The sequence below is a fragment of the Ovis aries genome, chromosome X (genome assembly GCF_016772045.2).
Source record: "Ovis aries strain OAR_USU_Benz2616 breed Rambouillet chromosome X, ARS-UI_Ramb_v3.0, whole genome shotgun sequence".
Classification (NCBI taxonomy): Eukaryota; Metazoa; Chordata; class Mammalia; order Artiodactyla; family Bovidae; genus Ovis; species Ovis aries.
Window position 1 is genome coordinate 127,692,692 of NC_056080.1, and position 13,128 is coordinate 127,705,819.

Sequence of the window (13,128 nt, forward strand, 5' to 3'; positions counted from 1 at the left end):
TCTTAGTGATTCTATGTTTCACCCTCGCTCTTGTCCATTATCACAGCTATTCCTCCAGTTCAGGCCCTGCCCTGGCCACGTTACCCTTGTACTTGCGCTACTTTCCCTCTCTGCCTCCCTGACTTCGCATTAGCCTTGCAAACATCCATCTGGTACGCCGCTCTCAGTCAGCTTTTGGCTTGTCATTCCTCTCTTCAAGGGCCTACAGTTGATTCCTAGTATTCAAACACATTGAATCTCAGTTCCTCAGACTGGCCTTTGAAACTTTTCACCAGCTTATTCTGCCCACCCCCAATCTCTCTCCAATCTCTTTTCTCATTATTCTCCTCTCCAGCCAAGCAACTATGCTTATCGACCCGCACATATGGCTTACTTATTTCCGTGCTTGCTCTCTGTCTGTGAACACATCCCACTTCTCCTTGCTAATCCATGCCTATCACTTCAAGATCCAGCTTCAAACACTCTCCTGCGGGAAGCAAGTTCTGATTAACCCTTTCCTCTTCTTTTGTTCCAGATTCCACACCACACTTAACTACAAAATTGACTTCATATGAACTTTTCCTCAATGCTGTTTTGCATTGGCAAAAATAACAGGTTGCATTTGTTGAGTACTTACTCTGTGTCAGACAGTGTCCTAAGACATTTTACCTCATTTTCTCATTTAATCCTGAATGACGACCTTTGGAGACAGGCACTCCATTTTGCAGTTGAGGAAATCAGTGTTCAGAAAGGTTAAGACACTTTCTCAAGGCCACACAGCTAGGAAGTGGCAGAGCTGAGATTTGAACCTGGTCCGTCTGATTCCAGAGGTCCATACATGTTCTGATGTGGTATGATTAAGGCAGGTCATGTGCCTTTGTGAGTCTCCCCAAAAAGAGCATGACCCCTCCTGGGCGGCATTCATGCCCACAACTGTGGCCAGATCACTCCTAGAAATGAGAGGAGGGTTCCTCACTCAGGCAACACCCAGCAACTCTGCTGGGGCTGGTTCCTCCCAGAACCACAGATGCAGAGGTCAGTGGTTCTCAAACTTGACTGTACTACAGAATCACCAGGGAACTGAAAAAGAAAGAAATCCTGATGCTCAGGCTGCAGCCTGACCAATTAAATCACAAACTCTGGAAACAGGGTTCAGTCATCTGTATTTAAAAAAAAAAAAACTCTAAAGGAAATTCTGTTGTGTAGCCAATGTTGAGAATCACTCGCCAAACAGAGGAGACTCAGTTGGAAACCTGTTTCTCAGTTTTAAACCCTTTTAATTTCTCAGGAAGCCATATCTTCCCTGTATGTCTTGTCTTTCCTCCCCCACTTCCCTGTCTGTTTGGCTTTTCACCCAACAACATCTGAGGAGGGCAGCAATCATTGGTCGAGGCCACAAGCCAATTAAATACCGGCTCCAGGAAGGTTCCTAAACCAATGGAAAGCCTGTGAATCACAGGTGGAAAAAAATTAACATATTAAAGCTTCCTGGGTTTCACAAAGACAAAAATAAATAATTTGCTCTTTTAGAAACAGCAAACATTCCACCTCTTAATCTGCTAACAATATCCCCCCCCCCCCGGGAAATCCTTTAAGATTAAGAAAGGAAACTTGCACCTCCTCTAACAGCTTCCGCCAGCTGGCAGGCAGGCCTGCCCCCCATCCACACTGGTCACTGGGTGTTCAAACAGGAGAGCCATAGAGAGGGGCAGCTGATCACGGCTGCCAGATTCTGTACAGGCGACAGCTGCTTGCCAGTCAGAAGGAGCTGATCTACGGGAAAGGTTGTAAGATCCTAGAAGAACTTGACTCTGGAAGGTGAAATGGGGATGAAGCTCTGCCTGCTCCCTGTCCCCCCAGGACCCCTTGGTTCTTTCCATACACTCAGACACTCCTCTCCTCCATGAACCCAAGTGTGTCCACATATGGCACCCAACTGGTGTGCACACATCCCTTCAGCCTCAGGGGAAGCCAGGGGGGCCTGGGGAGGCCAGAGTCCCAGGGGCTGGTCCATTTACCCCAATTCCCCACATGAATATCAAGTCCTATGTGTGCTGTGACATGAGAAGGATTGGGAAGAGATGGCCTGGGGGTAATTCCAAGTTCCCCAATCTCTGTGCCCATTGCTAAAAACCTCTCACGGGCAGATTAGACACTTTCTAGCCTTCCCTAGCATGGGCTGACCTTAATAGGGGGTCAAGGGCCTCCCTGGCGGCTCAGTGGTAAAGAACCTGCCTGCCAATGCAGGAGACTCCAGTTGAATCTCTGATCTGGGAAGATCCCACAACTGCTGAGCCTGTACTCTTGAGTCCAGAAGCTGCAACTACTGTGCCCTAGAGCCCATGTTCCACAATGAGAGGCAATGAGGAACCCGTGCACCAAAACGAAGAGTAGCCCCCACTCATCGCAACTAGAGGAAAGCCCATGCAGGAAAGCCCGTGCAGCAGTGAAGACCCAGTACAGCCCGTAAATAAATAAATACACCAAAATTTTAATTGCAAAGGTGATTAAAAAAAAAATGAGGTCAAGATAGCATGTCCCAGAGGGTTCAAAAGAAGAAGAAAGATAAGCCCCCAAAGGCCCAGGATCTGAACCACTTCAGAATCACTGAACCTCACCTCATGGGCTAAAACTGTTTGTCAAGTTTACTTCTTCTTCTCTTCCCCAGGCCTGTTCCTGGGAAGGAACCCCTCGAAGCTGGACTTACCTTGGCATCCATGATGCTGGTCTCCACCCGGGCCACGCCCTGGTTCTCCCGGAACAGCTGGATCTTGCTGATCTTGCTGAACTCGGACAGCACAGTGGTGAGGTTGGTTTTGAGGTCAATAACATGGCTGATGCCGTGACGGGGTCCCACCAGGAGGGTGGTGGCTGACTGCTTCTCATCCTGGGGCCCCAGCGTGGTGCACAGTATTCGCAGAAAGAAGGGCAGAGGAAGTGGGGCAGAAGAGGTGGAAGACAGAAAGAGAAAACAGGCATTGGACTGGTTCTGCTGGGAGATCTGGAAATATCTGGAGCTCAGGGTCAGGGCAAGAAGACAAACTCGAGGGGAAAATAGTCTGGGATGCCCCTGTTCCCAGGACAGGGCCCTGGATCGTTGGTCTAAATGGACACATTAGCTTCAGTAGCAGGGAGAGTGAAGTGGGCAGCAACAGGGCTAGTTCTAGCAAAATCATCAAATAGGTGAGGTCTGTTTTGGTGCCTTTGAAGTGCCCTTGTCCTACTAAACCCCAGAGATTTTCCCATTGGTTGCCTTGGGCCACTCAAGGCTCCCGTGGTGCTCTGTCTGAACAGGTGGCATCCTGTGTTTGGTCTTTACCCTCCCCCCCAACAGCCTGCACTTCTCACCTGGCGCTAAAAGCTAAACTGACAAAGTAGCCTGGAGGGGGATCTCCCTCCCTAAGAAGCTATTTGCCCTCTATAATAGGCACTATGGGCTTCCCCAGTTGACTCAACAGTAAAGAATCCACCTGCAATGCAGGAGATATGGGTTCGACCCGTGGGTCAGGAAGATCCCCCTGGGGAAGGGAATGGCAACCCACTCCAGTACTTTTGTCTGGGAAATCCCATGGACAGAGGAGCCTGGTGGGCTACAGTCTATTGGGTCGAAAGAGTCGGACACAACTAAGTGCACACACACGTAATAGGGACCACAGTAGTCTCACCCCAGAGGAATGATCTATAAGGATTTCAGCAGTGGACTTCCTAGGACCCTCAAATCCCAGTACCTAAATGGTCACCTCTGTGCCTGAGGGACTGGAATCCCTTACGTGGTCCTGACAGGCCCCTTGGTGCTATCAAGCCTGAGCCCTCTGCCGGCCCATTCCTTGGCATTGGCATCACCCCAAGGAACCTCTTCCATCTGTTCTAGACACTTTGATAAGTGGCTTTCCATCAGTGTGCCCCATGAGCATGACAGCGTGTTCCCCAGAGCATGACAAACACCTGGATCCAGTAAGCAAATGATTTGAATTTCCTTTCACGGAAACACACGAGGGTAAACTAGCCTGGGGCACAGTCTTAGGGGGACCACTTATGCCCTACCTCAGAGGAGCATTCCTATGCTGAAGGCCCTGGGTGGGGCTGGTGCAAGGGGCATCCAGGCTGGGGGATTGAGGGAATATGGGTAAGAACAATGAAATAGGGCAGGGGTTGGCAAATTCTGGCCCACAGGCCAAATCCAGTCCTCTGCTAATTTTTGTCCAACCCACGAACTGAGAATGGTTTTGTACATTCTTAAATGGTTGGAAACAATTCCAAAGAACCATATTTTGTGACACATAAAAATCATATGAAATTCACGTTTCAGTGTCCGTAAACAAAGAGCTATTGGAACAGAGCCAGGCCCGTTTGTTTAGGCTTTGTTGACGGCCACTCTTGTGCCACAATGGCAGGGCTGAGTGCTTGCGACAGGGACCCCTGTGGCCTGCCTGCCAAGCCTAGGCAATTCACTTATCTGGCCTTTACAAAAAAAGTTTGCTGACCCCTGAAACTGAGAAAAGGAGGCACAAAAGAGCCTGGAGGGATACTGAAAATAAATATTGTCTCCTCCTTTACATTTTATTTTTTGGCTGCACCACATGGCCTGTGGGATCTTAGTTCCCCAACCAGGGATTGAACCCAGGGCCTTGGCAGCAACAGCACCATGTTCTAACCACTGGACTTCCAGGGAATTCCCAAAAGTTTGTACATTTTACTTCATTTATTTATTTATTTATTTTGCCTCCTACTTTAACCATTTTACCAGAGGTGGGACCAGAACACCAGAGGGCCCAATAGGGAAAAGGAAGAATGGGAGGGAAGTCTTTTAGAAATATTCACTGACAGGGAATGCCACCCAAAAGATCTAATGGAGTCCCTTCTGTCCCCCCAACCCAAGGACAAGTGCCCCTAAAGAGCTCCCACCCCCTCACTGGCCTCACTTACCAGGCCCACAGTGTTGAACAAAACACCCGTGAACGTTGGAAGTTCATTCAGAATTCGAAGATACTGGAGTTTGGCCTGAATTGCAGAGCCCTGTGGAAACAACCCACCCAGAAGTGTGAGAAACTTGAAGTGCAGAGGAAAGGCAAACCCATGTTTTCAGGAAGGAGGCTCAACAGTTTTGGATAGGCACTAGTCAGACCAGTCAGCAAGCCCCAATGCAGGACCTTTGGGAGAAAAATCACAGGAAGGTTCCAGTTTGGACAGCTCTTGCCAGACTTTAGCATCCCACCTCCCTTCCAAAACCCTCCTGCTACCTCCAGGTCCTCATTCCTGAAGAATTCAGCTTACTCATTTTGTTCCCGGGTTAATCTCAATGCATTTCCCCAACTTCAACACCCCATGACATCCATACTTCTCTCCTGAGATCCTTGATGACCACTAGGTGCTGGCCATCCCCAACTCGATACCTTTATCCTGAGCACTCCTAACTCCCCACCCTGCTCTTCCTCTGGCAGAAAAATTTCCAGCAGTGGTCCAGGCATTCCCTGGGCATTCAGGCCAGAAACCTGTGAGTCACCAAGTCATCTTGATTCTACCTCTTAACTCCCTCTCCACCCTACATCCCTCTTCTCTTGCTCCATGGTCATTGCTTCAAGGTCTGCCATTTGCACCTGGCAGCCAGGTTACCTTCAGTACCAACACTCATTTCCCTTCACATCTTCAGTGAGAGGGAGCAGCCTAAAACTTAAATCACATCAGCTGCCCAATTAAACCCTTTGATGGCTCTCTGCTGCCTACAGGATGAAGGATAATCCCTTTTCACAGCACATGAGGCCCTCCACGAACAGGTTCCTGCCAACCTCTCTGGCCTCTTCTCTTGCTTGCACCCTACCCAGGAAGGTTTCTTGAACCTTCTCTACTGGTTTATGTCAGATTTCTCTGCCTGGGGATGTTCCTCCCTGCAACTCGTCTAGACAAACTCCTATCTGTCCTTTAAGACCTATCTCTGGCATTGGATGGCATCACCAACTCAAGGACAGGGAGGGCTGGCATGCTGCAGTCCATGGGATCTCAGAGTCGGACACAACTGAGAGACTGAACAACTGGCATCAAATGCACCAATTCCTGGCTTTTTCTATCTCCTTCAGGCTGGGCTGGCTGTTTCTCCTCTAAGCTTCCAGGGAACCTGCATGGGTTGGATTTGTGACTGCCTCTGGTTTTCCCATCAGCCTATGCTTGACTCAGGGCAGAGACTCGGCTTTCTTCATCTTTATGTCTCCAGCCCAAGTGCTGGGGGGGGGGGGGGGGGGGGGGGGCGGCGGCGCTCAAAAATAATGTTTGCTGAGGAGATGGTTAGGAGCCCTGAAACTCTCCACTGGGAAGAAAACAATCTGATTAAATATGCGCAGCAAGGTAGGAATGGCTTAACTCTCTGGGGAAATTTGCATCTTAAAAGAGAAGCTAGTTGGGCATGCAGGGAATGGGTGCGATATAAGAGGGCAACTGTGTCTGTGTCTCCATCTGCGTGTGGATTCTGGGGCCTCTCACCACTGCCTCTTAGGAGGCAAGTGGACTGAGCCTTACAAGTCAGAGAAGGGCCTTCGGGGCTGGGGAGGCAGGGAGTGGGAGTCCCTCAGAGGGCACCCCAGAAAGGGAAGGAAAGTACAGCAGTGACCTGAGCCCTCAAAGTGACCTGGAGTGCCCAGCAGTGATCTGGAGTCCTGTTATCCAGCTCAGACCTTGTCCCGTGGGGCTGGGCTTTTATCTCCCTGTACCAGGACTAATGAACTAGAAAGCTAATGGAGGACAGAGTAGTCGTTTCCACGGGAAATGTGTCTCCTCAGGGTTCGGGGCTTGTCCACACGACAGGTGCTTCAGCAACAATGACTAAATCAGTGAAACAACCCAAGAATTTTTTCTGCCTGCATCTTGGTCCCTTTGCTTTGAGGATCCTGGGCTTTCCCAGTGACTTGCCACTGAGCTGTCTCTGGGGGAGGCTCAGGCTTAGGGAAAAATCCTCTCCACAATCATCGTCCATATCTGGTCAAGCTGGATGTGTATCCAGGTCAAAAACAGTGGGGAGAGTCCCCAGAAGACCAGACTTGCTGGGAAACCACGCAGGAGTCCCCCAGTGCCACTAGTGCCCCAGCAGGGGGCCCCGGGGCCGACTCTGGATACCTTGGTGCCACTGGAAGGATGTGTTTGGTGTGCCTTCAGCTGCTGAGAGAGAGATTTCCGGAGGGTCTTTTCTTTGATGCCCTGTAGGAGGGAGGGGGGAAGAAAGGGTTCCAGGCCCCACTCCTTCCTAAAAGCAGAAGAAAAGTAGGAAATTAGAGAGACAAAGTGAGACAGGAAAGGAATATGGCAAGATAGAAACGGACTGAAATCGGAGACAGAGGTGGAGGAATGGAGACTAGGGAAGACAGGAGGCAGACAAGTAGAAGCTGGAGCTCAAGGGCATCTTGGTCTAGGGGTTTTGAGGAAGTCCGGTTCTCACTCTCATCCCAGGCCCATGGTCCTGAAAAGCATAGCACAGCTCAACCACTGTACCTTCTCCCTGTGTAGCTATGTGCCCCCCTCCTGAAGGGCCCTGGCACAACTCACTCCACATTCTTGAGTGAGATCTTCTGACTAGGTCGAGTAGCTGAGACAGTGATATAGATGTGGAGGGCAGCAAGGCCCAAAAGCATCTCCGGCTTGGGGTCCATTCCAAAGCGTTCTCGGATGACATCGTTCCGACTCTGCAAGAGAGGGCAGTCCAACCCATCAGTTAGAGATCTTTCAGCCACTGCACCACGGACTCCCTTACATCCCAGAAGAGAATCCTGGTGTCAGTAAGCATACCAGATCAAAGGGAAGAGGAAGGTTCTGCCCTTGGGGAAGAGACACTATTTGCTTCATTCAGCAGGTAGTTGACTGCCCCCTTCTCAGTGCCAGGTACACACAATGGCAAAGCACAAACAGGTAGAATGTCTAGGGCATTACAGAAGTGAGACGGGGCACTACTCCCCTTCTTTCCTCCTGTTCCAAAAGACCTTTCTGCCTTTCTGCCTATACTCACCACTGTTCACCCCCAGCCATCTGAGGCTCCTCTACCAGTTCAGATAAGAACAAAATAAGAGAGGCACTGGAAGGGATTCTCTATAGGGCTCTGGCCCAGAAGCCCACAGTGAGAGATGGATGGCAGGCATGGGGCGGATATTCTTTTCCTTGGTGTCTGAAGATCAAAAGCAATAATGAGTCAGTCTTCCCTATGCTATCCTAAAAAGGATCTCCTGGAATTAATGGCCAAAGGTAAGACAACCCTCAGACCCTGAAGGTCAGAATCCCAGCTATCAAGGATCAGCCTAGGTTAGACCAGTTGCCCATTGTGTTGAGGTGGAACCAGAATAAGCTAAGAGACTAGAGAGCCACAGTGGTATCACTACAGCAGAGGAGAGAGTGTAAAAGGAATGCTTCATCAATGATCATCTATGTAGAAAATCCAACAGAATCAACACAAAAATCTACTAGAACTAATGAGTTAACAAGGTTGCAGGATATAATCAATATTTCAGTATCAACATAATCAATATACAAAGCCAACCATATTTCTACATGTTTGCAACCATCAGAAAGTAAAATTGAAAATCAAAACCATTTATAATAGCATCAAAAACATGAAATTATTAAGGACAATCTGTCAAAACATGTGAAAGACCTATACACTGAAAAGTACAAAACCCTGTTGAGAAAAATTAGAGAAGACCTTAAGAAATATAGAAATGTACTGTCTTCATGGGTTGGAAGATTCAAACCAATGTATAGATTCAACACAATCTCGATCAGAAGCACAGCAGGTTTGAGATAGAAACTAACAAGCTAATTCTAAAATTCACACACAAATGCAAAGGTCCTAGAATGGCCAAAACAGTTTTGAAAAAGAACAAATTTGGAGGACAAACGCTACCTGATTTTAAGACTTGTTAAAAAGCTTCAGTAATCAATAAAAATGATAATAATCAATAAAAAGCCTCAGCAATCAAAAAAGTGTGATGGTAGCATAAAGATCAACAAGCAGATCAACAGAATAGAATAGAGACTTCAGAAATGCCCCACACATATACAGACAACTGCTTTTTCACATAGGCACAAAGGCAACTAATGGGAAGAAAGGCTGCTCTTTTTTAATAAATGGTCTGGAACAATTGGATATCCATATGGAAAAAAAAAAGAAATTTGATCAATGCTTTGTACCACATACTAAAGTTAACTCAAAATGGATCATAGACCTAAATGCAGAGCCTAAAATGATAATGCTTTTAGAAAAAAACAATAGCAAAATCTTTGTGAACTTGGGCTCAGCAAAGATTTCTTAAATATGACACCATAAGCACAATCCATAAAATAAACCAAATTGACAAATTGGACTTCATCAAAATTCAAACTTCGGCTCTGTGAAAGACACTGTTTAGAGACTGGGATGAAATAATTGCAAATAACACATCCAATAAACAACTTGTATCTAGAATACAGAAATAACTTTGAAAACTCCATAATAAGTAAACAAACAACCCCAACTTAAAAAGTGGGCAAAAGATTTGAATAGATACTTCACCAAAAGAGATGCATGATGACAAACAGGCACATGAAAAGGTGTTCAACATCATTAGTCATTAGGGAAATGCAAATGAAAACCAGAATGAGATACTTCTATACGCTATTAGAATGATGGGAATTTAAAAATACTGCCAAGTGCTGATGAGGGTGTAGAGAAACTGGGACTCTAGCACATGCCTGGTGTGAATGTAAAATGGCACGGCCACCTTGGAAAACAGTATTGGAATTCCTTCCAGAAATTAAGGAAAGATAGATCTACCATATGATCAAGTCATTCCATTCTCTGGTATTCACCCAAGAGAAAAGAAAGCATATATCATACAAAGACTTGTATATGAATGCTCATAGAACCTTTATTTGTAGTAGCCAAAACCAGACAACCCAAATATCCATCAGCAGGTGGACTGGTTAACAAATTTTTGTATATCCATACCATAGAACAGTAGTCAACAATAAAAGGGAATGAATTACTGATACACACAGCAACATGAGTGGGCCTCAAAATCATGCTGAGTGAAAGAAGCAAGATCAAAATAAGTGTTTATACTGTATGATTTCGTTCCTATCAAACTCTAGAAAATGCAAACGAATCTACAGTGACAGAGAGCAGATCAGTGGCTGCCTGGGGATGGGGGTATGGATTACAGAGGAGACTGAGGAGACTTTTGGGGGTGTTGGATGTGTTTAATATCTTGATTGTGGTGATGGCTTCATGGATATAAACATATGTCAAAACTTATCAAATTGTCATTTTAAATATGTGCAGTTTGCTATGTGTCAATTAGACCTCACTAAACCTATCTTCAGTATAAAAAGGGAATACAGCTGAACACATCATCATAAAGGGGAAAGGCAAGGTGGACAAGATCTTGTCACGAAATGCCAAAATATCTGAACCAAACATCCATCTCTGCACCCAGCAAACATTCATTCATCCTTCAAGGCTAAGAGCATGCATCTATCCCTTCCACTGTGAAGCCTTCACTATGCCTCACCCAGGAAGAGTTGGCAAATTGCTTCCTGAGTACCCCTATTGACATTGTACCCTGCCATCCTCATACTGCCTGTCACACTGTCTTGTATTTATTTGTGCACATGTCTGTCTGAGCTCTAGCAATCTGCGACAGTTCTTTGATCATTTTGATTGCCAGCACCTAGCACAGGGCCTGGCCCAGAGTAAGTGCTTCACAAATGTTTCTGGATGAACTGATTTGAGAACTGTCTCCTTATTGGAGCTTAGAACTGAGGAGTGGGACCTCCTAGTACCCAAATGCACTTGTTAAACCAGGGTATCCTGTGAAGATGCCAGAGTTACCAGGGTTGCTTCCTCCTGAAAGTTGATGGGATCTGTCTAGACAAATAGACAAACAGACTGGTGCCCCAGACAGCCCAAGTTGCCAGGCCAACCAACTTGACCATGCCCTACCATGGTAGCCAAAAAGGAAAGAGCTACCTGAAGGTTGGTAAAATTTACAGAGCGACTTCATTGTGACAGCAGAGCAGCCTGCCTGCTTGTTTGTCCATTGATCTGTTTGTCTGTGTATCCCAAAACCCGATTCTACCTGGATGTACAGGTACTCGAAAGCAGCAGGATCCCGACGCAGCAGCTCCACGGGGTCTTTGGGAAAGAAGCTTATCCGGAAGAGGCATTTCATTCCATGATAGTGTGTCCGCTGCACTACCTGAATCCCGGAAGTGAGAGGTGGGAGGAAAAGAGATTGGGAATCAGTGGCTGGGGTGGCAGGAGCGTGCTCAGGGCCCCCTGGGCAGAGCTAGGTGCTATTTCCTACTCTGTCTTCTGCCTGGCTGATTCCAATTACCCTTGGGGAAAGTGATGAGGAGCCGAGTCTTTTTTTGCCCTTCTGACCCAAAGCGATTAGAATTTTTCAAACCACTGATCCATGACTTGGTTTTTATCAACAACCCAAGGCCCAAGACACAAGGTAGGAAGAAAGGGCTCCCGGCAACTTCTCTGACTCTTCTGGCTGTGGGGCCTTTGCCTTGCAGAGGGGCTCAGCCTCTGGCAGAGGAAGTTGCTGATGAGCAACCAAATCAAGGACTTAAAATCCTATTTGGAGGTATAGCTGAAACAAGCTGGCAATATACCAGTAACTGCTGAAGCTGAGATGGGTAATGTGGATTCGTTATCCAATTCCTTCTACTTCGGTGTATGTTTGAGATTTTTTTTTTATAATAAAAATGCTTAAAAATCCCCATTTGGAACAAGAGACCAATTGGAACTATAAGCTCCCCTGATGAGCAGGGAGGTGATTAGGCCTCCATCCAGGCAGGACATCCACCTTTTTTCCTTCATAGGTGGGAACCTAAGTCTCTGGACTACATTTGGCTGAGAACTACCCTTGAAGAATTCCTCTCTTAAATCCTTTCATTTTGGTGTGTCTAATTTAAGCTTTTGCTTTGCTTCCTTTAGACATTTCTTTCTGGCCGTCCCTCTCCAACTCCTTCTCTCCCTCTCTGAGAATATTCTTTTTTTAAAGCAAATGAGAAATTCTTTCTTTCTTTGGCCATGCCATGTGGCATGTGGGATCTTAGTTCCCTGACCAAGGATCGAACCCATGTCCCCTGCATTGAGAGAACAGACTCTTAACCACTGGACCGCCAGGGAAGTCTGCACTTCCTGGGAATACTGATTGGCCCTGGTTGCCTGTCTTCCTCTTTGTGGTGAATCACCATTAGTGAAACGTTATCCAGCAATCCTGGATTTCACTGGCTTTTTTCCATAGGCTGGGAAGATAAGACACTTTCTCCTACTCCACTTTGGAACTTGGCATGGGTGTCACATGGGTGACATGGGTGACACACTGTCCATTCTTGGCTTCACTCAGCCCCTCCCCAGTCCACGTGTCGGCCTCGGGGGTTTCACTAGACTCTACTCGCGGACGCTTCCATATTACAGCCCTAATCTGAAGGCTGAGTGTCCTCTTGGAGGCGGAAAAGTCTAGCAGGCAGGGACTCCATGAGATGGTGGAGTTGACACTGCTCTTCAGCTCAGCCTTCCACACAATGAATTGTCACTCCACGCCTTCCCTACTAGTGACCACCAAGACTAACAACCGTCATGCCTTTTTTAGGTTACAAGAGACATTTTACAGAATTTATTCATTTATTTATTTTGGCTGAGCTGAGTGGCTTGTGGGATCTTAGTTCCCCAAGCAGGGATTGAACCTGGGCCCTCAGCAGTGAAAACACAGGGAGTACTAACCACTGGACCACCAGGGAATTCCCAAGAGACATTTTCTTTAAAATTTTTTTTGGCTATGGACCATTTTTAAAGTCTCTATTGAATTTGTTACAATATGCTTCTATTATGTTCTGTTTTTATTTTATTTTTTTTTTGGCCATGAGGCATGTGGGATCTTAGCTCCTTGACCAGGGATCAAACCCACACCCCCTATATTGGAAGGTGAAGTCTTAACCTCCAGACTTCCAGGAAAGTCCCCCAAGGGACATTTTTAAAGGCCTCTGTGGGTGGTTGGGACAGACCTTGATTGAGAACTGGGACTTCTAGGAGCTGGCTGAGCAAATCATGATGAATTTTCCAGTAAGAGATTGCCTGGTGGCCTCTTGTCTACTAGAGGCCACTTGCAAAGCTATGAAGCTGTG

General features: G+C 46.9%; 1 protein-coding gene across 5 annotated transcripts in view; it reads right to left on the minus strand.

The window, feature by feature from the left end:
* FRMPD3 (FERM and PDZ domain containing 3) overlaps nt 1-13,128 on the minus strand; it is a 137,603-nt gene that overhangs the window by 23,493 nt on the left and 100,982 nt on the right. For all 5 annotated transcript variants that reach the window (XM_060408003.1, XM_027963490.3, XM_042241777.2 and 2 more), the window contains 5 exons: nt 11,067-11,186; nt 7,510-7,646; nt 7,084-7,210; nt 4,906-4,995; nt 2,687-2,866 (listed from right to left, as the gene is read on the minus strand). In XM_060408003.1, coding sequence (XP_060263986.1) covers nt 2,687-2,866; nt 4,906-4,995; nt 7,084-7,210; nt 7,510-7,646; nt 11,067-11,186 — 654 coding nt within the window. The remainder of the gene's footprint in view (nt 1-2,686; nt 2,867-4,905; nt 4,996-7,083; nt 7,211-7,509; nt 7,647-11,066; nt 11,187-13,128) is intronic.